This window comes from Mya arenaria, chromosome 13, assembly GCF_026914265.1.
Source record: "Mya arenaria isolate MELC-2E11 chromosome 13, ASM2691426v1".
NCBI lineage: Eukaryota > Metazoa > Mollusca > Bivalvia > Myida > Myidae > Mya > Mya arenaria.
The window spans coordinates 63,218,172-63,243,874 of NC_069134.1; the positions used below are offsets into that span (position 1 = coordinate 63,218,172).

Here is a 25,703-nt window from a genome sequence, read left to right on the forward strand (position 1 = left end):
ACCGTCAAAATGCAAATAATTGCTCCAACGATGATTCTTTCGATGATGCTGGACATATGAATCCTGGGGAACTTTTGATTCACGTACCGTTCAACGTTTCCAGAATTGTTCTGATCAAAGATGGCCGTAAAATAACAATAGAAGTTTAAAGCCAAATAAAAACGCTGTAGAATTTTTTTCTCGATTTTACCAGACAGTGCACTAACTTTAATAGCTTTTTTTTTATTTATTGATGTGCATGTATTTAAAGCTGTATCTTTCTTCAGATGCAAAAGTTCTTGTATATTAATAGAGATCGAGCTGCATAATATTAGTGCACCAATGTGTATGAATTATAATGTATTTTAATAATAATTTGCTCAGTAAGATTTGTATTATTTTATAATATTGTATTGGATTTTATGCAATATTTTATATTTTATAAATCGGTGAAATAGCAAAAGTGCTCATGTTTAACCATTTGTCTTGTTATTATCATAACAGTACATAAACTATATCGGATTAACCCATTACGAACACAGTTACCTATATAAAGTTTGGTCAGATGAGCAACCAGCTTTTCGACATGGCCACTTGATATCTGAATAGAAGAGAATGCTACACTTGAAATTATTTGATTGTTAAATAGAAACTAAATTATAGATAAAAAAAAGTGTACGTTCTAATAAAAAAGTACACACACTCATGGCTATTATTTTGTTTCTTACATAAAATGTATACAAGAGATGCAGCTTTCCTCAACATTATTAATGTCCAACATGAAGAAACATTTTTTTAAATGCATGACCCACAAAATTTAGGTATGTGATCTTTCTTTTTGGGAAATGTTTATGAGCCGAATACTGTTCTAGTTCCAAAAAACTGTGCTTGCCAAGTGGGTGTTCTATTTCTTAGTGATTTGTTTCCAATCAAATGTGTGAGAAGCCGAGCTGCACAACTGCACATCTATGCAAATTCTATAGCATCAGGGTAAAGAAAGAAAAGTTTCTTATTTTCAAAGAACGCTTTTTGAATTATTTTTATTTCTTATAACCTCATCCTCATATTTATTCATTTTTTAGTTTAAGACTACAATTTATCGCAAATGGTGGCTAGGAAATCCACCTGGGACCAGCTCGCTCGACTTTTAAATTAGCTCGTCCTTTAGCCAACGAGGGAATCCATCCATAATATATATATACATGTACAACATCAGTATACGATAAACAATACATGCAATCTAGTTTATGATTGGAGGGAAGTGATGCTATTCCACCAATTTTCTGCAGTGGTGTTTGAGTAGTGTATAAAATATTACAGAGACCAAACTCCGTGGCCTATATAGTGGTTAAGGCGTCCGCCGGTCGTGGGTTTGATCCCTGGCCGCATATCTTACCGAAAGACGTTTGCAGTTGGCCGTGAAGTAGCTCCCTTACCTGACGTTTGGAATTTAAAAAGTAATGCTTGAAAAACTGGTGTACTCAGTACTGGTTTAACCCAGGAAAGTTGTACCCCGTAAATCGGTGCTTTACATCGCGCAGGTAAAAGAACCAACGGGTCTCTCCGAAAAAGAGCTGCTCTCTGCTAGGCTATCGCACTCCGACTTCCTTGTAATCTCACCCAGTTTTTTTCCGCGTGCTTCATTCCTTCAGCAAAAACAGGGATCCCGCTGGAAATAAGTGCTTGCAATTTCATTGGTTATCATTGGCCTTTTAGGTCGAAAGAAATACACAACAACATCACGGACCGTGACAACATAAGCTATATAATTTTTATTTTGGTGTTGTATAACCTTAAAATACAGTAGGGTGGCGTTTAAACTGCGCATGGGCAACGGATGGCGTACATAGTTTCACGATAACATCCTTGTTTTTATTGACATTTGCGAATATATTTTATATTGGTAAGTGGTGCGTATTGAAAGTCTTGCATTTCAAATGTTTGTAATCCATATCTGTCCTTAAAATTATATTTCACTCATAGTTTTTAACAATGAAATCATGTACCGACCTGTCAAGCTTAAAGAAAGTGAAACGTTTTGCAAAAATTCTTAATTAATTATAGGATTCACGTAAAGCAATAAAAAAAATCAATTATCTTTTTCGAAATCAGCCTGTATTTATTTTCCAGTTAATAAAAGTATACCTGGAGGAATTTTCGTGCCTGTTGCTCGGCATCGAAACTTGAGCCACTTCAATGTGCGTTATTTTTTTTATTAATTGGATACTTTCCCTGTAAAATCAAAACACTCTTTATAAATTTGATGCCATGTTGTTGTCACTGTACCTATACCTATAGAGGGAAGTGTGTAATTGGTCCGGTACCTCAGTCCGTAGACCACTCGCCCTGTAAGTGAGGGGTCCCAGGTTCGAGCCCCGGTCTGGCTGCACATTTTTCTCACTATGTGACATTTGGCAACCAACATAAGGCTGTGGCAGCCATGTTAATTATGTGCACTAGTGTTCCTCAATTTCTAGGACAAATTTTCTGTTCGTTGGGAAGTTTGTCATGGTCTCGATACCTTTACAGGTGGTGAGGATGTGTGTAAAGCAGTGCGGTACCTCAGTCCGTAGACCACTCGCCCTGTAAATGAGGGGTCCCGGGTTCGAGCCTTGGTCTGGCTGCACATTTTTCTCACCCTGTGACATAGTTGTTTTTAAGAGAGATCAGGGCTTTTTCTTAAGTACCCACGGGTCCGACTATCGGACCCATTCTCAAAGCAAAATATAAGATATTTTTCCCAATCTTCAGAAAAAAATCCCAATCCAAAAAAAAAAATTAAAAAAAAAATTCACAGGAGACTAGACAGCTTTTTCTTTTAACTATAAAATTTCCCAATTTCCGCATTTTCACGACACAAAATTTCCAAAAATGTCTAGGGTCTTTTTCCCAAAATGGGCAGAAAAATCCCTGGAGATATTTAGCCAAAGTGTCATATTTCTTTGATATCAATTTAAAATTTGAATAGCTTTTGATATCGTAAAATTCAGGACCAAATGGTGACTGTATCTATGATTGAATTAACAGCAATTAGAGTTTGCCAATACCCAAAATTTAAATATGGACAAATCAATATATTTATATATATATATATATAAACTTATATTTTGACTAACTCCAGTGTCTAGTGGTTAAGGCATCTGCCTATGTAGCGGGAGGTTGTGGGTTAGATCCCTGGCCGTATCATATTAAAAGATGTAAAAAATTGGTGCAAGTAGCTCCCTTGCCTTGCACTCAGAATTTTAAGGGTAGTGCTTGGAAAGTGGTGTACTCAGTACTGGTTTAACCTAGGAAAGTTGTAGCCCATGTATTGGTGCTTTTCTCCGAGCATGTAAAAGAACCAAGGGATCTTTTCAAAAAATAGCTAGGGTCTCACACCCGGACCACCTTGTATCCCATCTCTGTCTCTTCCGCTTGCCTTCCCTTCAGCAAAAACAAAGGACCCCGTTGTAGCAAGGCTCTCTACTGATTGAGCTATCTGGGCAGCTGATTGGTTACAATCACACTCTACACTATAATTCCCCATAAACTTTTCAGGCCGATTAAATAGAAGTTGAATGAAACATCTGAAAAATCTAAAAAATGGACTGTTGTCATTGATATTATTTTGTGTTTACTTTTATTTTGTAGTATTAAAGGTGCATTCTTATATGAAACAAGCAGTTGTTGTTATCAACAATGTTTATAGGAAGTTTTTTATGAGCATGTGTAAAATGTGTAAAACCTTCTAAACAGGAACAGTTAGTGCTTAAACTGATTTATCAGACCAGTTGAATGTTTACAGTGATTGTAACATATTTTTTTCAGCACCATAAAAGCACCACCATGTCTAGAAGGTCTAGTCATCAAGGGGAGGGAAGTGAGTTTTTCCTTGAGTGCAAGGCAGCGTTTCTAGCCATCTTTGATGAAATTGAGGACAAGATTGAATCCAAGAAACGCCTGAATGATTGTAAGTAATAAGAAGAATGAATGCTTGTTACTATTGCTTAATTTTTTTCATTCATATGAATGTATACATTTGTACTTTTCTCTTTTTTTCATCTTTGTATGTAAACGAAAAAGAAGATAATAATTTAAGTAACCTTAATGCAATAACACAATATCTGCTTCATCTTATTGAATTATTGCACTAGGGTGACAATATTTGAAAACCATTGCTGCTCGGCTTGAATCTGTAGTTTTACTAAAATAATAATAATAGTAATATAAATAATTCAACAAATACTCTTAAATAAGAAGATTCTGCATCACAATTGCGTAAAAAAGTATAAAAGTAAAAGTACATAACATTTTGGAACTCAACATACTTGCCATTTCTATAATCAAAGTTCCAAAAACAATTAGATTGATTATGTTCAGTTTTTCGTAGTCACCAAATAAAATGACGTTTTAGAAAAAATTAACTTTCCATCATTTAACTATTTTAAATAACAAGACTAAAAATGATTGCCTCACATTGCTCTATGTGTTTTTTATTACAGTATTGCAGCAGTCTGGCAGAAATCCCAACAAGGCACGCCTGGACAAATATTGGCCGAGTGGAACAGGTGGGTGGTTTGTGTTTGAAACAGTTCATAGACATGTCAGTGATTTTTTTTTGGTGCAATTTACTGCCTTCTGCGAAAAAAATGTCCATTTTCCCCCAAAAAAATTTTTTTTCCCAATTTGATAAATTCACATTAAGTTTGTGAATAAAAAAGCAATGAAAATCTTAAAGTAATAATAAAAAATATTGACAAGACTAACTCTTTCACAGCATTAAGTATGCATAAAAAGGTGAAAACATGTATATGTGCTATTTAAATGTGACTTTAAACCACAACATTACAACCAATACAAGAACCATAACTTTTCCACATTGTAACTACTTTTTGTCATATAATTATCAATTTCAGTAAGGCATTTTTATTTTTTTACTTGGATCTGCTATTGCGTTTTTTTTTGTTTTTTTTTGGGGGGGGGGAAATCTGATTGAAACAAAATTGTCACCTGTGAATTGATTTAAGGAATATTTTCAATAATGGTTAAACATTTAGAGAACTAACAATGACTCAAGCAAATCAATTGCTGAGTGATAATTATTTTCCCATTGATGTTTATATATAATAAAATGAACAAATCAAAACATAAAATGGCACTTATTACATCCAGTATGTTGTCTGCTCAATAACTTTAAAAGCCTTTGTCTAATCATCACTAAATTTGGTCAGAATGTGTATTGGCATAATATATGAGACAAGTTTGATAATCAGCTTTATTGCTTTTGTCACTCGGGAATTATTGCCCTTTAATTATAGAAATTACCTAAAATCGGTTTTGTCCAATCAATACCGGTAACTTTAGAAACCTTTGTCCAATCATCACAAAATTTGGTCAGAATATGTATGGGCAAAATATCTTGGACATGTTTGTTAACAAGCTATATCATTTAAGTCCATGAAGAGTAATCGCCCTTTTTATTATAAACATTACCTAAAATCAGTCTTGCTCATTTTTTATAGAAGCCTTTGTCCAATAATCAACTGGGTCAAAATATGTATGAATATCTTAGTCATATTCGATAACCAGCCATGTCACTTCAGTCACTTAGAGTTATGACCCTTAAAGCAGTGTTCGCTCTCTAAATGTGGTACAACCACTTATCAGCAAACTTGGTGTTCTAAAATGAAGGCTTGCATAATTTGTGACATTTTGCACTCTTGTTGTCAAATGTGAATTCGGTTTTCTGAATACCAGTAGTTTTTGTTTATAATTTTCAACAGATGAATTGGGTTTTCAGAAAGAAAAAAATAATTGTTATCCCATGAATCTGAAAACTATTGCTTTTTTGCCAAATTCTATTGGGTAAATACCCCCAAAAGCAGCTAATCTGTTTCTTTGACACACAAACATAAGATATAAACTCTCACTTATTTAATATATTGCAGATAAACTTCAGTTTGACGATTTTGTTGAGATATGTCGAAAAGAGCCAGTGACAAGTGCGGATGATCTCATGAAGGCTTTCCGTAAAATTGACCTCAACGGCGATGGATACATTTCGCTGGATGAGCTGTTCAAGATCATGAATGCTGTAAGAACTGGATATCAAAGCGGAATGATTAAAACTCAAGTTTGACTCTATGATTTTACAGCTTAGTCATTGTCTGCATCACGGTATTAACTTTGTTTAATGTTACGGCCTTTTCACAATAAGACAATTTTCCTGAGCCAGGAGCCAGTAGTTTTCCAACATTTTCATGTAGTGATCGATTAAAATTAAGTATGATTTTTAATATTTTCCTATTATATAGACTAGTACCAAATTACTGGTTTTTTTCCAGATGTTGTTTGATCTAATTTACTCTTTATTTTTTTAATCGTCATAAAAGGGCTGTTTCTCAAGAGGAAATTAAATTTTAACAAATTTATAAGATAACTTTGATTTCCTTTAAAGTATTATAAAGAGAGTGTGTTGTATAGGCCTCTGCCTCTCACCCAAGCGGTTGTTTGTTTGATCGCCACAAGTGGCGCATTTTCTTCAGCTTCAGAAAAGGACAGCATTGCTATAAGTTTTAATCCAAGAAATACGTGTAGATTTAAAAGTGACTTGGTTTTGATAAAAGCTGTGTTTTTATGATCAAACTAAGTTAAGTGAATACAAACTAAAAATTATAAAAATATTGTCATATTACAGCAAGGGGAGTCTATGTCACGCGAAGATGTGAAGAAGATGATTGATGAAGTTGATGATAACAAAGATGGCCGACTGGATTACAAAGAGGTAGAATATTTTTTTACTGATCTTTAGGGTTTTTTGTAAAGAAAGAACAAGGGCATTGTGATAGACTTGCTGTCATAGGCGGCCGGGCTAAGTATAAAACAACTTCAAACTTGACCACAATCCAAAAACCATTCAAGATATTTACAGGAAACTTAGTACACTTGCTGTCAGTTACAATATACGCATGCATAGCAAGGCCCATAACTCTGGCTTTAATAATAGTTTAGCTATGCCCTTTACGAATGAAAAAAGAACAGATGAGCATTGCCATCCATTATAGAGCTCTTGTTCTATATTTAGAGCACTCTGAGTGAGAAGTACCGTACTTTCACTAACAGTCTATAAATAAAGTGGAAGTGTATTCATATACATATACATCATACAGATATTGATGAACAAAAAAAAATGTTGTCTGTTCTTTATTGTTATTAGAGGTGGAAAAAATGTTACACAATTGTTAAATAAAAACTCTTTTGATCATATTGAAGTATTTTTTAAGTGTTATGTATCCAGCACTCGGCTATTGATCACATAAAGTAATTTCTATGTGCTAAACATTCAGCACTTAGCTATTGATCATATAAAAGTACTTTTTATGTGATAAACATCCAGCACTAGGCTATTGATCATATAAAAGTACTTTTTATGTGATAAACATCCAGCACTAGGCTATTGATCATATAAAAGTACTTTGTATGTGATAAACATCCAGCACTAGGCTATTGGTCATATAAAAGTACTTTTTATGTGATAAATATCCAGCACTAGGCTATTGGTCATATAAAAGTACTTTTTATGTGATAAACATCCAGCACTAGGCTATTGGTCATATAAAAGTACTTTTTATGTGATAAACATCCAGCACTTAGCTATTGATCATATAAAAGTAATTTTTATGTGATAAACATCCAGTAGTAGGCTATTGATCATATAAAAGTAATTTTTATGTGATAAGCATCCAGCATTGTGGAAAGACAGAGTGTATTATGAGGAGGTATACTATATCATAGTTATTATTTATTTCTGAAATAAGTGATAACTTTGTTAGTGTTGGCGCAAATGTCTCCAGAAAAGCAAGTGCTCACACGCAGACCACGGTATAACCAACTTAGTGAAAATCAATTAATGAAACAATGGCGGTCATTTTTGTTCAAGGCTTTCTAAATAAATTTATCACAGTCCAACCGGCGTACGCATTTGCGGAGACATGAGCATCAACACTTAGAGCATGCGGGTATATATTGTCTAAAGCAACACCTATGGTTGTAGAATAAAAGCTGCCATTATAGTGGTAATGTGGTTGGCATGCTGTATTTGAATGAAGCATTAAACCAGTCAGCTATTTGGTTTATCATAATAATTTATAAAAGATGCACATGCATGCTCATGTATAAATGATGACTTCTCCGAGATATTCACTTTATCATACACACAGAACAGTGAATGCAAATGATATTTCACATATGTTGGAATCCCAATTAATCAATGAATTACAATACTGTTCATTTTTATGTTGTTGTTTTCATTTTTCAACAACACTTAATTGTTGAGTTTTATTGACTTTTAGCTCTGATTTTCAAAGAAAAAGGCACTGAATTTTAATTGTTGTCTTCGTGCAAAAACATAAACCTTGGCCATAACTCAAAAAATTCAAAACATTCAAATGAAACTTGGAACACATGTTGCTAATGTCAATATGCCTATGTATAGCTAGACCCATAATTCTGACTTACCGTAAGTAATTTTGAATTATGCCCCTTTTTGTTTAAATAAAACTTTGTCAATTTCTCAAAAGCAGTTCAAGATATTCAAATGAAACTTGGTATACATGTTGCCAGTGATAATACACATTACACACTTATAAAGCAAGCTCCATAGTTGCCCAGTTATGATCCTTTTTAAACAAAAGAAAAACACAATTGAACGATAGGCATTCCTTCTGTGACACTCATTTTTTAGGATAAAAGAATCTTGAAACAGGCATGATGTATTAAATTGTTGTTTTAGTTTAATATGTTTCTTTAAAATGCAATATTAAAAGCATGAGATTATCATATTGAAATTCAACCCAATTATGATTGTTGCCTTTTAGCTTTTGAATGACACTTTTAATTTGCATATCCCGCTTTGGTATGATTGACTTTGGTACATTTACATGTATTATGAATCTGTCAATTTCCGCCCTTTTCATTGGTCAAAGGCTGTCATGTGATATCGTTATAATATAGAAAGTGATATTTTTGAAATCAAACCCAGTGATGTAACAGGGTGTGAGGGCATTTCCATTTTGATAAATTAAGTGACAACATGTATAATGAATGAACTAAATGTCATTTTCTAAGCATAGCATTCTTTAAAGGCATAATAAACAAAAATATTTTCAAAAAAAATACAGTAATGAGGTGATTATTACTAAAAAAATAATAAAACACCTCTAGGCTAATGTTATCTCTGTATATCCCATTTATTGGACCACTTAAAGTAAAATTCAACATGTCTCAGTGAATGTCACTGTCTGTGGTCCATAAAATGGGATTTAAACCAAATCATCAGTCAAAAAGTGCATATTATGATGGCATGTTATGTTATAGACCTACCTTAGACTTGCATGAGACAGCTATAATATGGTGAGAGCAGATTGAGGGCAGAATATTTTTTTAACAGTAATCCTGGGGGTTGGGAATTTCTTTGGCAGTTTGGAATCATTGCATACATGCCATATCCCCCGGTGGGGGGAAAAATCCCCCCGGAATTTTGATCCATCCCCTGGTCTCCCGGAGGAAGGTAAAAATCCCCCGGATTTTTTTTAAGAGATTTTACATCAGGCAATAATGACAAAGTGAAACCACAGTATGTCAGTGAAGCTGAATGTAAAGAAACAACTCCTCAAGGGTGAAATTACTTCTTAAAAAAGGTTTGATAAATGCCAAAGGGAAACCTTAACAATAAGTGATCAATTAATTTGAAGTAATGATCAAAGGCAAAGAAATATTACTATTTTGGAAAAGGAAGAAATTAATAATATTCATTCCATTCTCTTAGTGTCTGAACGTCATCATAGCTGATAGTATTAAGCAGAATTTTTTAAAAGACTTTGGAGAAAGGTAAATTTAATTTACAGTATTTCAGTTTGACATGACAGTGTAGAATATGATAATCATGACATAAAATAATTCTGTATAATGAAAAAGTTAGAGGTTTTTATAGCAAAATATGTGTGAATAGATTTTTTCGTACTTGCGTCTAAAATACTTTAAAAGTTCGCCAACATAAACCTGCTAAAAAAATCCCCCTGAATACTACCAAAATCCCCCTAAATTTCAGCATTTCTGAACAAATCCCCCTGAATGGTCTCCAGAAAATATGGCATGTATGTCATTGATATAATAAATGTTTAATATGTCATTGTATTTGTATATAACATTATATCTTTTTTAATTTCAATATATGCCTTGACCCGAGAATTCAGGTCTAATAAAAAAGGGAAATTAACTTTAACAGTTGGCTATAAAATTTTGTGATAATCTTATATGATTGTTCAGGTTCGTGAAATTGGGCGAGTGTTTTATTGCGAGTGCAATTGTCGTATTAATTGTTCTTCAGTTTACAAACATGATCATGAAGACGACCGAAGACTCCAAGAAATTTTCACAGAAAATGATGGAAAAGAAAGAAAAGAGGCGACAAAGGGGCGATCGGTACAAAGGTAATTGATCTTTATTGTCATTTTGCATATGAACCTGGGTTGAGTTGCATAGGCGGAGAAATTGATCACATCATTTTTTCGCGCTTTACACTTTAAACACTGCTTGGTGTGAATTGCCCTAGTAAGTCTGCTGGGGTCCTCTTAAACACTGCATAGGGATAGGGTGGGTCAGGCCATTTTGCAGTAAATTGGGGCATGGAGACCGAATGTAAGAGCACTCAAAGCTTTGGCTTCAAAATACAAGACTACTGTTATAAAGTTCTGATTGTTCAATCTGGGACTATTCCACAAGTGCATTCAATAATGTAGGCATTCATACTCCTGAAGCTCTGTTAAACATTTTATTAAGTTTAAAGGCCAAAAGAAAAAAATGTGCATTTCGGGCAATTTGACTCTATCTATCTCACCCTGGCCTCTCCTCCCCGACTCTAGAGTTCTTAAAAAAATCAAGTGCTTTCCGCCAGTCAGCTCAAATATAACCTCAGCTGTAGAGCTCTTTACAAAACACATAGTTGTTTCCTACATAGCTCCAAAGAGGAAACCGCCTATGCAACTCGCCCAAGATAGTATTTTAAATTCTCTTTTTTAATTTTAATGCGTAGATGCATGTGGCATTAGTCTGTGTCAGCTAGGTCCCATCAAATTTGTTGTAAAATCTGTTATGTATCATGGATTTTATTCTTACATCACAAATTTACTGTAAACATGTATTCAATTTAGTCACATTATAACACAATATGTATATACATATATTGTCAGCGTCAATTAAATATTGTTAAATTTCATTTATTATTTTAATAATTGAATGCGTTTTTATTATTGAAAATTTTATTTCAACATTTTTATTATTGTAATTTTTACAGCTTCCGAGGCTAATACCTCCAAAACCCTTGACACTTCTGAACAAAAACCTGTGAATAATCAAAATGAAACTGTAAAAGAGCCTGACAGTAAACATGATGAGCATACTGAAATTGAACATGATCATTCTGATAAGGCTGAAAGTGAAAGTCATGTTGACAAAGAAAAAACTACAGGTATTCAGTTCAAAAATCATACCTGCGAGACACACACATCCAGCACTCCCTGTGCTTCAGTAAAAATGAAGTGTGCTTTTTCCAGTGTTGGAGTTGTGTGTCTAGCATGGGTGTAAATGGAAGTAATAAGAGTTTAAAATATCCAAAGATGGTCATTCTTTCACAGACCAAAAACTATGATGGGTTATTTAGGAATTTAGTTTTGAGAAACTGATATTGTAAATACACTAAATTTTACTTTTATTTGCTACCAAATATATGTTTATTCAAAACATGTATATGGAATCAAATTAGTTTTAAATGTAAGCGTTAAAGACTGCAGTAATAAATAGATAAAAGCCATATTTATAAGTAAAGTAAGTGAATGTAAGAAATATCTGTTTTAGACAAAAGAAATAAGCGTTTTTGACAAAAAAAGGGGTTTTTAGAAAAACGAATTAGGAATTCAAGAGAAAGGAATAAGGGTTTCAGATAAAAGAAATAAGGGTATGAGACAAAAGAAATAAGGGTTTGAGATAAAAAAAAATAAGGGTATGAGACAAAAGAAATAAGGGTTTGAGATAAAAGAAATAAGGGTTTGAGACAAAAGAAATAAGGATATGAGACAAAAGAAATAAGGGTTTGAGATAAAAGAAATAAGGGTTTGAGACAAAAGAAATAAGGGTTTGAGACAAAAGAAATAAGGGTTTGAGATAAAAGAAATAAGGGTTTGAGACAAAAGAAATAAGGGTTTGAGACAAAAGAAATAAGGGTTTGAGATAAAAGAGATAAGGGTTTGAGATAAAAGAAATAAGGGTATGAGACAAAAGAAATAAGGGTTTGAGACAAAAGAAATAAGGGTATGAGACAAAAGAAATAAGGGTTTGAGACAAAAGAAATAAGGGTTTGAGACAAAAGAAATAAGGGTTTGAGACAAAAGAAATAAGGGTTTATAGACGTACACATGTAGATGCCAGAATGACAGGTAAAAAAGCTTCATTTGTATTCAAGGCTGCACCGTGAATCTTTCCTTCCATGTGTTGACGCAATGTTTATATGCATGCTATATTCTTTGAAGTTCTTTTTTGTGTTGGTGTTTGATAAATTTATGATGAAAATTATATCTTGGACGGACTATGAAATATGTGTGGTTTACTTTTTGAAGGGAAATCAAATGTTTACGTCTTTCAAACCAGCTAACCTTGCAGATTTTTCAAAAAAGGATTCATTGTAAATGGAAGCTTTTAAGACTGCAGTAATAAATAGATAAAAGCCATATTTATAAGTAAAGTAAGTGAATGTAAGAAATATCTGTTTTAGACAAAAGAAATAAGCGTTTTTGACAATAAAAGGGTTTTTAGAAAAACGAATTAGGAAATCAAGAGAAAGGAAATAAGGGTTTAAGATAAAAGAAATAATGGTTTGAGACAAAAGAAATAAGGGTTTGAAATAAGGGTTTGAGATAAGAGAAATAAGGGTATGAGACAAAAGAAATAAGGGTTTGAGACAAAAGAAATAGGGTTTGAGACAAAAGAAATAAGGATATGAGACAAAAGAAATAAGGGTTTGAGACAAAAGAAATACGGGTTTGAGACAAAAGAAATAAGGGTTTATAGACGTACACATGTAGATGCCAGAATGACAGGTAAAAAAGCTTCATTTGTATTCAAGGCTGCACCGTGAATCTTTCCTTCCGTGTGTTGACGCAATGTTTATATGCATGCTTTATTCTTTGAAGTTCTTTTTTGTGCTGGTGTTTGATAAATTTATGATGAAAATTATATCTTGGACGAACCATGAAATATGTGTGGTTTACTTTTTGAAGGGTATTCAAATGTTTACGTTTTTCAAACCAGCAAACCTTGCAGATTTTTCAAAAAAGGATTCATTTTTGCTAATGGTCAGAACTTCACAGCTGATAAAAAAATAATCCTCTGCAATAAAAAGACAGTTTAGTACTTCCAAATCAAGAGAGATTTTGTTCTTGTCTTTCATGCAGCATAAAATTATTTCCTGTTACATTTTGGTGTCACCTACAAAACATGGATTGCTTCGTCTGTGTTGAAGGCACGCTTTTATTTCTGATCAGTAAAAGTTAAAGTTTGGTCACCATTTTTGGTCATGGCGACCTTAACGAAAAACTAAGGTAAATAATTTATAGTGCTTCCAAGAGGTGACATGATTCTGATTCGTGGAATTCAAGTTTATGTACAAAATTCAATGCAACAGATGTCACATTAATGAGATGTCTAATGAATATCTCTTATCAAGTACAAAAAGTGTATAACTTAACCCAACTCATTCAAATAAAGTTCAAAATAACCAGAACATCGAGATAACATGGTTAAACATAGCAAGTTTCAACTAGTAAAATATTCTAAAAAAATCATTTATGTAAGTAATGCTGCTTTCTCTATGCGATGCTTTGTTTTGAAAAAAAAACGTCGTATAATATCGTATATTTAAAAAAAAATTGTTCTGTTTAGGGTGGCACATATTTTCTAGATTAAATGACATATTTGTATGTGCGTGTAAAGGCTTTGCAAATCAACTCTTTGGCTCTGCATATTAATAGCAATATATTCGATGCTCCTGTTTTTATTTTATGATGGCTTGTTCTTCTTGTTGACTGAAATAGCATCTTAACTAAGCTTTAAGATCTTATGTATTGCTTTGCAAGCTTGTGGCACCACTTAAAGCAGCTCTAGCAGTATTATGGCATAATTTGGTTTTAAGCCCCACCAGGGTGAGAGTGGTGTAGTGGTAAATATGTCAGATTCTCACCAAAAAGGTTGTGGGTTCAATCCTAACCAGTGGTATGTTATCTTAGCCTCTCAAAATTCAAAATGGCCACCAGTACTGTTTTCTACCCAGGAAATAGACTCTAGAGTAATTCAACAAGCTTTCTTCACAACCATGCTTAAAGAAATTAGTATGAATTTAAACTTTAATTTTAATGTTTCTTCAAAGGAAAAAAAATACTCCAGTTGTGAATATATCAGTAGCAACTTTGCATGCAAAAGGCTTTCAATATTAGCTTGTGGTGGGTTGTTAATTTTGTCCATAAATTACAGTTCCCAGTGCCTGAATCAAATGGATCCCCTTAAAACGTTGACAAATAATGGCCTGTATGAGGCTCAGAGGGACATTCATAAAATTCATATTTGTACAAGGATATAAAAATATTTCTCAACAATTTTTAATTATAGAAATCTGGCTTAATTTGTTTTCATCTTGGCTGTTGTCATCACTGATAGAAAAGAACAATACCCCAGTGCAAGAAGTGCATTTATTAGTATTCTCTTACATTGACTTTTATCAATCTGAACTTCCATTTGAAACTTTATAATGTCTCGTTTCATTGTATAGGCGACATATCCAAGAGACGTGATTCCATGGGTTCCAAGACATCACTTCGAAATGAGGGCGGCCAAAGTAAGCCAGAGTGCTGTGTGTGTGTAGATTATAACACTTTGTCATGTTTTCTTCAGGTTTTCAAAATGGTGGCTGGGAAATGTGTGTCTTTCTTGTAGATTAAGTAGAATTTTGTTATCTTTGCTTTTCTTGATAAAACCATGTTGAGGACTGCCTTTGAATATGAATATAGCATTTGGTAACCAATGCTATTTTAAAAAAACTTTTGACTTTTATGGATTTACATGTTTTGTTCAACTGTTTTAAATATAACCAGGTCATGTAGACAAAGGTTCTTACTCAGAGGCCGAAAAGGATTCAGAAACGTCAGAAAAACCAAAGACAATCTCTCGTAGGGATTCAGTAAGCAGTAAGGAGTCTGTAGATATTGGAAGAAAAGAAAAAGGTTCAAAAGGAACCCCAAGAAAAGAATTGGACCCAAAGAATGATAAACCCCCAATACCAGATAACCCCAAAACACCCAGATCTGGGGCAATAAGCCACAGATCCAAGGGTGAGACTCCAAGAGAGAGTGGCAGAAGATTGAGCAAGGGAGATAAATCAGAAATGGCGGGAACAAGTAAAGGTGTGGTTGCTTTCACAAGGGCATGAGTTGTTGTGGCAGTTTAACTCAACCTTGTATGGTGAAATAAACTTCTAACCCATGTGTTATTGATGGTGTAATGAATAACAAGGTGTTGTTTCTGTTTGCTTATTGAAGCTAACCTTTAATGTTGTTAACTAAAAAAATGAAAAGTTGTTGGAGAATATTTTTCATAACTCTTACAAAAGTAATGTAAAATATAATGCAGGATCTTTCTATTAATCAAATCACTTTCTGTAAAAATTCTTTATAAAATGTTGTTCTGTCCATAATGGGAATTTAGCAAAAACAATTCTACTTAGGTATATTTTAAGTGGAAATTTGTTATCAAATAAATGTATATATTACCGTAAATGACTGGGTATAAGACGATAGGGGGTATTAGACGCAGACAAAAAAATCTGAGAAAAAAACGTTAAATCTATGTTGGGGGTTAAAGGAGGCATAGACAATATGTCAAAAACGTCTGTCAATTTTGGCCACCATGTTTGTTGACAGTGACGAAAAATATTTTTTTCATGAAAATGATTATCATTAAAACCATACAATTATAATGCAAAATGTGTTTCATTTTAATTAGTTTTATGTTAGGAAAGGCACTTAAAAGAACTGATTGTGACCATTTGTTTCTGAATAGCACTGAAAGGTGCCTTTTATGAAAATTTGTAAGATTTCTATTTGACAGTATATCGAAACGATAACCTGTTGAGAATGAAGTTAAGTTATGCATAAACCTTATATTGTATGGGTTTGTTCTCAAAATGTCAACACCTACAGAAAAGAATAAAGTTCGCATAAATGTGTGAAAAGAAACATGACCATTATTGCATCAATTTGCAGTATTGGTATGTTAAACAGAACAAAAGGTAATGCGAGTTTTTCACTCCTTATCATTAACAACTGACAAAAAATATTTTGACAGTGCGAAGCTTTTTTATGCATGTTTAATAATTGTTCAATTCATTATTCAAAATAATATTGAATAACTTTAATTGAAAAATATTTTTGTTTAAATTATTAACGTCTTACGATGTACTGTATCCCGATCTTCAACTGCCGTTTTAACCCGTATATACTCGATCAATATGACGCGAGTAACATCCCTTTCTACATAAAACTAAACAAACTCTCGGCTTGAAATCGACCTCAGAAAAAAAGTTCAAAAAATTGTTACTGGGTATTAAATTATACGCAAGCATTTTCTTACATCAAATTCTGAGGGAAAAAAGTGTGTCTAATACCCAGTCATTTACGGTAATCTAAGACATGAAATAGATTTTATGTGGTTATATTATCAGTACACGTGAATTGTGTTAAAACTACTGACTTTCAGGCTCGTTATATCCACAAAAATACTTAAGTCAATTCTCAATCTCAACACAGTTTTGTATTTTTATGTTGGCCAACCCTGAGTCTGAGTTATTAATGTTCTGAAATTGTTAGAGCACTGATCATAAAATTTGCTGAGCGTATTCCAAAGAACAGGTTTTACCATTAATGACAAATCGCTTTTCATGAGTCTAAGTCTTACAATCAAATTCAAGACATTTGTGAATATTGGCCATTTGCTTTTAACTAAGAAACAGGAACATTATATTTGTATAAAACATAAATATGTACATATAAAGCAGATTATATATTATTTCCAATATTTCTAGAGACAGAAGAGAGTATGCATGTGTCATTCAAGCTAAATTTGCCGAAAGGTAGTAATAAAGCAAACAAGACCTATGCACTGGAACTTGTTATGATGCATGTGTGTTTATTTTTGTGTACTGGGGATAGCAACTAATAATTTAAGAGTCAGCGTATTGTCATGGCCTTGGTGTTGTTGTCGTTAGCGGGCTAAAATCCAATCTTGGCGGCCATAACTCAAAAGTTTTTTCAAGATGTTAAAAACTTCATACACATGTTGCCTGAGACACATGTACAGCAAGACTGATAACTCTGGGTATTATACTTGTTGAGTTATCCCCCTTTTTCGAATACAATGTATAAGACAAAGAGCATTAGTGTTCGCTCCATTTGCACCTTTGCTTGCTTCATTGTACCTCAGTTGGGAAAAAATAGTTGTTACACTCACAGTCATTTGAAATTTCATCATATGTCTGAAATAGTGTTCTTTTTCTGACTATGTATTACTTGGTAAATCCATGGTGCTAATTTATTTCTGGTCCTGGTATCTTATGTATTTGTTTGTCCGTCTGTGACAGTGATGAAGTGTTGTCATGTTTTTTGTTTGTTTTTTGTTGTTTACTACCAAATAACATTGCTATTAAGGTGTTATATAGAAAGAACAATCTTAAGATATGTCTTTAAATATTTTTACTATTTATGATAATATTTTTACTATTTATGATAAAAATGTCCAATCAATGATATGTTAAGTCATTAGGAAAAATGTGTCCTATGAAGGAAAAGGTGACATTTTCATTTTTGCGAGTTTTTTTGTACCTCATAAGCAGGCAATCATAGCTATTTTTACATGTTTTTGAAAGGTTCTTTAATTTAATTTAGCATATTGATATAGGTTTGTTTTGTAATCCTATTCATTGGTCTGAATTTGTTTTTGTTGTTAATGTGAATACTTCAACAGGACTGATTTTCGCAGAATACGTCACATATACATTTGTCATCATTTTTATTCAATTTTCAGGGAAAGTTCACCTAATTTTAATTTTGATCTTGACTGTACGTATTAGTCATTGTTGTTCTATAAATCTAGAAATCTTCAAATTGAAAGACCCTTTAGTGTTTGTTGTGTCTATATATTTGGACACAAAATTGCAGTGTGCATGTACCAGTACTAACAAAACTTAATTATTTGAAGTTTGTTAGTTTTTGTTTGTTGCATTCAATTAACAATTTGATGACAATATTTTTTGCCTAACTTTAATCACTTGAAGTATTTTTCATTTCCACTTGAATTTATTTTGAATAAATTATGTTATAAAAAAGTAAAGAAAACATTCTGATATTCCTTAAAAGTTATTTTATTTGATGATAACAATGCTGTGCAGCTAACATTATTTTTAGAGAACTTTTCCTTGAAGAAATAGCAAATACTGGTTCATAAAATTGAATGATGAATAATTTACAGGTTTAAGATTTGAATTTTAAACTAAAGTTTGTTTGGTGTTAGATTCTGCACGATCTGTTGCTGAGGAAATTGAACACGATGAGGATGATGACATTATAACACCAGCGCCGACCCCTAGATTTGATCTCGCATCCCCTAAATCAGAGGACAAAAGACCACGAAAAGATTCTCCAAGAGAAAAAAGAGGTAACACAGGTGACACTAATGCCCACACTCACACAGCACTAGCAGATAACAGTGATAAGCACACTAGTTCTGAAGTACATAAGGCGAAAGACCACAAAGAAAAAGGTGGAGAGAAGTCCCAACATGCCAATGATGTGAAACAAACAGAAAAAAAGAACACACAAGAAGAAAAGCCATCGAAAGAAAATGACACAAAAAGAAGAAAAGGTAGTACGGCTTCCATAAAATCTAGTTCAAGTGTGAAACATACAACTGACAAGTCTGAAACTGATCATGATGGAAAACAACCGAGTGAAGATTTTCTTTCCACCACCAGAAGTGCTAAACTTGATGAGATTTTTAAAACTTCCACAAGATCTGATGTCTCAGTTAAGTCTGCAACAACGGAAAGGATCAACAAAAGATTGGAGAAGGAACAGTTGAAAGCAGAGCGGAAGCATTTACACCCTAAACATGAAGAAAAAGATGATCATGTCCCAAAGCCAGTGCCTAGAAAGCACCTTGAAGACTCACTGAAAGGGGGACTGAAGGCAGATGATGAAAAGACAAACACTCAGAAATCTTTGAGTAAGGAACAGAGGGTTGCAGTGCTTGGAATGCCATATAGGGCTTGCATTGCTGGCTTGTTGTATGTTTCTAGCATTTTGGGGCAAGTTGCTGCTTTGGCAATGGCCAGGATTGCGCTAGATTAAGAGCTGCAAAATATCTAGCCTTGGATTGTTTGGTGATCTTTTACCAGATATAATGTGAAATAATGCAGTTTTCTTTCTCTTTAGCACAACATAACAGTAACAGTTTTCCCTATGTTATTAACAAACAAGACACCATTTCTGTTTTTATTTAGATTTTATGAATGAAGTTCTAACGAACACAAAAAATATCTGGTGAAATCACAGCCTTTTTAACCTCTTTTTTCTTGCAGATATTGCTTTGAAATATATTTCATACATGTACATGTGTTATGCAATACTGAACATACACTGATTATGCTAGTGGAGTCAACTTGTAACAAAATAGACAAGGATTATCAGAACAAACACATTCTACCCAAAATTTGCTAAGGATCACAAACAGCTACTTCTAACATGCCATTGAAGAAATAATGGACTGGCATAACTGAATTAGGTTAGTTAGTCCATTAGGAAAGAAATTGTTCAGAATAACAGGAGTTTTACCAAAATTTCCTCAATGAGGTTTTTCTCTTGACAATGGCAGGGCTATAATTTATATACAAGTTACATAAAAGTTATGAAACTTCAATGAAAAGTTACACTAATATTTATGTATTACTAATGCTTAAAAAAATTGAATTGATTCTTTTTGATTTGTTGAATTATAAAAAATTATATTTATCTTGACGTCATTTTTGATGCCAGTTCACTTGATCTAAACAGTTCTTGAAGTATAAACTAGCAATTTGTATTTCCCTAAACAGTAACTAAAATAATAACAGTTGAGCCTTAGCAAAGTTTGAGTAGTATATTTATGCATGAGCAAGGTTCACTAAATTGGTACATTGTGTACAATATTTTAGATCAGTAGAATTATACAATGAATGCTTCTTTGATTTTTGCTTTTGTTCTGTTCTCTCAGAAATTGAATAAAAAGACATAGCTAGCAATTGCTAGTTAAAGCTGTTAAAAATTTAGTTTGACCTGGTAGCATAGGATCAGATATCTTTAACCACTTAGCTTTGCAGTAATTCATTAACCAATTGATATTGAATGTATGGCATGTATATTTGTATAACATTGCATGAACTATTTGGTTTGCAGATGATCTAGAACTAGGCTCACGAGCATCACTAAGATCAGGTATCTCTAGGTTGCTATGAAACCTGCTATGTTATTTAGAAGCAGCACTCTTTCTAAAGCTGGCATTATTTCCAATCCCCATCATTCCCTACCACAGTAATATTCCCTAACAATAAAAAGTAAACAGTTCATAATAACGATAAAGAGGATAAGTACTTGTTTCAGTGTAAGATCGCAATATATTTCACAGAGTAAGAACCAAAAGCTTGATTTCATGAATGTAGTAGCCATGGTATTTTTTTTTTAACTTTTGGTGCTCATGAGGTGAAATTTATTGCCATTGTACCATGAAACAGCAATTTATCTTTTTACCATATGCCTAAAAATAATATAAAATGACAGTTAATAGTAGTTCTTTGGAAGAGCACACCAATTTTGTGCAGACAAAATGTCATTTTTGGAATTATGATGTTGAAATTGTGTTCAAAACATTAAAAATATCAAATTGATATTTTCTTTTTGAAAAGGTGAACTAGCATTTTTATTTCACTAATAAATTTGTTTAAACCACCAGAAAGCATATAATAAAAAATATTAAATATATAAAATTGTTGAGATATTGTCACAACAATGGTGTTGTGGCAGAAATGTATTGCAAAATCTTTGACCTTTAGTCATAACTGAATAAACTGTCCCAGAAATATTCACTTGAAACTTAGTACACTCTCTCACAATGGCAATATGATTATGTGTAGCATTAAGCTCATAACATTGGCCTGCGTAATAGTTGTGTTATACCCTTGTCCAACTGAGAAAAACAAACCAGCATTTGCATATTTTTTACAAAAAAAAAGTATTATATTTTTTTCATATTTTGTAAAATAGACCTTGGAACTGAGAGTTACTGGATTCTTGACAAACACTATGGTAGGGGCCTCTAAAGCAAGCATCTGCCAAAATATCTAGTTGGGAATATAATGCCAGTTATGTTACATATATGCTGAAACTCCTGCCACAGTTTGAGTTTTTGCACCAGCACATTTCACAATACATTAAACATACATTGCAGCATTTTAAAACATGGATATGACTGTTATGTTACCTTTTTCTATCTTTTTCATTCCGTCTTTGGTGTAAGGCATTTTTGATAAGTTCACTATGAATTTTTATTTAAAAAAATGAAATTTTATTTTTTTTAAAATCCATCCAGTTAAATTTTTTAGACATTTTTTAAAAAACAAACAAATATTACTGCTGAATATTTAAAGTTCTTGAAATTAAAAGGAAAGAAATTACCTTTCAACCTTACAAGCACTTTACACTTTAAACATGATGGCTAGTAACATTTAAATAACAAAGCCCTTACTAAAATTAATATTTGACTAAAAATATTGTAAATGATAGGCATTGTTCTTTAACAGGTGATAAAGATATAAATGCACCGGTCCCGCCCCCGAGAAAATCTATTTCCCGCTTGTCTGAAGGTAATCACCTGCACACAGCTTGCTCTGATTGGCTCCCATATAGAAATGTAAACAAATACAAATCTAAGAATATTTTGTATCAATTGTTCTGATTGGCCAGAATGCAACAGTATGTGTGCTTTGCTCTAATACTTGCCCTGATTGGCTAATTTCTGGCTTTAATATAAATAAGTATGCATGCTTGCTCTAATTGACTAATTCTGGATAATGCAGTTGTCGGATTGCCTTGCATTTATGATGCTTTCTCTGGTTATCTTATTTCTCATTATTGCAACAGAAAACAGGTATGTTTTGACTGGTTCCTCAGATGATTAAGTTTGGATCCTGCTTTTACCAAGGCTGTGAACAATAGAATTGAAAGATTTTAGATTCATATTAATTTAACACATTCGAGCAAAAAATTAATACTATCAAAATTGTTTTACTAGGTAACATTTCCAAATGTTTAATATATATAATAAAATGTTTTTCAACCTACGCTAGTCAATTATAACTCCACATTAATTTGTCATACTAATGCGTGCTAAAATAACATCACCATTCATATTTCCATAACATCAGCATTTACTTAATCAAATTATTTTGCTAAAATTAAACATTTAATGACTATTTAATTATGGTTAAAAATGCTAAGCTGATTTAAATGCATAGAACATAATTTGAGTATTTTAAATAGTTTTAAACAGTTGAATTCTTATTTCAGAAAACAACATTTTTATTTCACCTTGATCCAGTAAACGTGGCATTGTTATTCAGGGATGGTGTAAACAATTTTGAGGATATAATTATGTATATTATACGAAGCTGTCCAACACTGTTTTCACTTCTTGTAGGCTCAGATATTATTCAGTAATAAAACTAAATTAATGGTCACAAGGATATATTTGCCTTGAAGAGGTTGGCGCAGAAATTATTTAGTATTAAAATTAAATTAATGGTCACAAATCTGTATTTGCTTTGAAGGGCTTGGACACACAAAAACTTTCTCGAATTTTCAATAAATCCAGCTAATCATCCTATTTTAATGTTAATTATTACAAGCAGTTTGGTTTTCCAAATCAGTCATGGATTCCTTTTTTTAATATAAATACTGGTAATTATCCCAAAACAATCATCATCTTTGACAGATAATGCCACATATATGGATATTGTTTAATGTTTCTATTTCAGCATTCTGGTCTATGACTTTTGTATCTACATTTTTAAATGGATACTAAAAAATATCTGCTCTATTTTTTATGTTAAAAAGTAATTTAAAGTGTGGATGATCCTTACTGTAATTTTATTAGATGTTCCATTCCTTTTAGTTTGATCAGTACTGATCCGAATTTCCTGCAATGTGATTACTAAGGATGCAAACGAAGGGCAGAATTGATATTCGAATATACGGTAATTCTTTCGATCGAATATTCGATTACCAAAATACATGTTTTGGAAGATGTAGTTAACTACTACAAAATGTATCATAATTCGCTTAAGTAATAGCTGGGGCAATTTTACTCTACTTTGTCGTAGCGAGTACGCGCGGTGGGCCCTCATTTCCCCCAAATGAGACTTTGAATTCGATATTTAAGAAAGAAAAAAAACAATACATTATAAACAGACAAACAACAAAATCAAATAATTTCAACTCCGCTGCCTATATATTTGTAAACAATGTGAAAATAGATGGGTTCCTAGTCAAATATTGTTTTAGGCCCACGGAAGGTCCTTCCGTAGGACAAGCAGCCTCCTTCTGAGATTGACCGCTAAATTGACTTAATATAACTATGGAAAACCCAAACCAACTCGGAAACTAGTAAAATAATTAAACGAAAACATATCTGGATTTGACTCATCTATTGTACAACAATAGAGGAAATATATCCTAAAACGCTATACTGCACATTTACATTTCAAAGCATGAACATTGTATCGAACCATTAAAATCAGTTTAAAGCACATCAATGTAACAACATTATTGTAGCGCATGGCATTCATATCATCACGGCCATTTGAGCTATGTTGCACAGCTTAATTTGCAGCCAAGACAAAACATTGGTGTTAAAGCCAATTCCTAGTCAGTTATTGTAAAAGTAGCGGGACTTTTTACAGTACCTGACGATATGTCCCTAAATGACATGTGACATGTGTTTAGTGTATTGTCATCACATTCACACCTCTGGCAATAGGGGCCAGTCGTTGTAAAACAAAGGAAACAAACTTTATAAACAACAACAATGTTGTAGGCAAAAGTTTTTTATTCTCTTTATTGAGAATTAGTATTATTACTCTTTTTTTTCGAATATTCGAATACCGATTTTGGCATTCGAATACCAAACGTTTGATCAAATATTCGAATATTCATTTGCATCCCTAGTAATTACATAATATTAAATTAATGAACTTGGTTTATACTCTCTTACAAACTGAGAAAATAATTTTGCATAAGACAACTGAAATAGGACAGACATTTTTTTTACATGACAATTCCTTTTTTCAGAGGATGGGCCTAAGCCGTCACCACGAGTAATCAAGCGTGACCAAGCTGCAAAGGGCAAGTCCTCATCAAAGGCAGGAAAGATGCTTGATTCTAGAACACTAAAGGTGCGTAAGCATGTTGAAGGTTATTATGTGCTTGTTCTGTTGTATTTGACTTTAAGCCGTAAAAGCAAAAAAGGTTTATCCTCTTTAGTTGTTAATGTCACTTAAACATGTTTAGCTTAATCCAAAATATTTAGTGGGTTTTTTTTTTAAAGCATTTAACCCAATGAATGTTTTATGTCCTATTTTATTTAACTTGTTTGTTGTTGTTTTTGACAATTTGTCAAAGATTTGCCGGATTGTTGGTGACATTGTCATTGTGGCCAACTCTTATAATTTGATAACTCAAAGCTTTCAAAGATATTCACAATCTTGGAAACTTCTCCTGTCACTCTCTTTGGCACGATGCTGTGTAGAATGGTCTGATTTTGTTTAATAGGAAAAGGCAGACAAACACACATATCAGTCAACTGTTTATGAACAAATGTTTTAATGTGTGGTATATTGTGCAGGGGGGTACACGTATTCTGAATCTGCAAGGGTTTAAGTGAGGTTTTGGAGCTTAATATGCAAGATGGCGGCGAAACCATGACGAAATAGGATTTCTGGAACCTGTTTTTGCCTGGTAAGTGGTATAAAGTATATATTCCAAAAATATCATGATGCGCATTTGGCTCTACAATTACCATGCCTCACTCAGCTTTTTATTTCATGCGTTTAGGCTACTGAATAAAAAAGTTATTGAAGGAAAACCTTCGGCCAGTCTGTTGTTTACAAATGTGGGTAGCGAGATTTTGATACTTTTTAGGACGTTTAAGTTTCAAAAACACATATTTTTGCAATGGTTTCTGCTTTAACATTATGTAAATGTGGTATTTTACCTGACAATTCCTTTGCTGTACAAGAACCTTCATGGTAATTTTATTTTGGTTTAACCACTTAAATGTGTGCTGAAAATAGTTCAACCATCTTTTGGCATCTGCACTGAAAGACACTTTTATAAATGAAAACAAACTGTGTGACAAACTAAACTTGTGACAAACGTCCTAAAAAGTATCAAAATCTCGCTTCCCACATTTTGCCGAATGCGTGTCATGATATTTTTTAAATATATACTTTATACCACTTACCAGGCGAAAACAGGTTCCAAAAATCCTATTTCGTCATGGTTTCG

General features: G+C 32.9%; 1 protein-coding gene across 10 annotated transcripts in view; it reads left to right on the plus strand.

The window, feature by feature from the left end:
- The first annotated feature begins 1,824 nt into the window (after window positions 1–1,824).
- The window catches only part of LOC128213498 (EF-hand calcium-binding domain-containing protein 7-like), a 40,034-nt gene continuing 16,155 nt past the window's right edge, over window positions 1,825–25,703 (plus strand). The window contains exons 1-16 of one of the 10 annotated variants that reach the window (XM_052919240.1): window positions 1,825–1,882; window positions 2,110–2,177; window positions 3,787–3,928; window positions 4,461–4,526; window positions 5,907–6,052; window positions 6,656–6,742; window positions 7,698–7,736; window positions 10,346–10,448; window positions 11,312–11,485; window positions 14,834–14,899; window positions 15,156–15,464; window positions 17,141–17,188; window positions 18,625–19,335; window positions 20,544–20,582; window positions 21,944–22,006; window positions 24,489–24,592. In XM_052919240.1, coding sequence (XP_052775200.1) covers window positions 3,805–3,928; window positions 4,461–4,526; window positions 5,907–6,052; window positions 6,656–6,742; window positions 7,698–7,736; window positions 10,346–10,448; window positions 11,312–11,485; window positions 14,834–14,899; window positions 15,156–15,464; window positions 17,141–17,188; window positions 18,625–19,335; window positions 20,544–20,582; window positions 21,944–22,006; window positions 24,489–24,592 — 2,079 coding nt within the window. In that variant the 5' untranslated portion in view covers window positions 1,825–1,882; window positions 2,110–2,177; window positions 3,787–3,804. The remainder of the gene's footprint in view (window positions 1,883–2,109; window positions 2,178–3,786; window positions 3,929–4,460; window positions 4,527–5,906; window positions 6,053–6,655; window positions 6,743–7,697; window positions 7,737–10,345; window positions 10,449–11,311; window positions 11,486–14,833; window positions 14,900–15,155; window positions 15,465–17,140; window positions 17,189–18,624; window positions 19,336–20,543; window positions 20,583–21,943; window positions 22,007–24,488; window positions 24,593–25,703) is intronic. The other 9 variants (XM_052919246.1, XM_052919243.1, XM_052919247.1 and 6 more) reach the window with 9 other exon arrangements.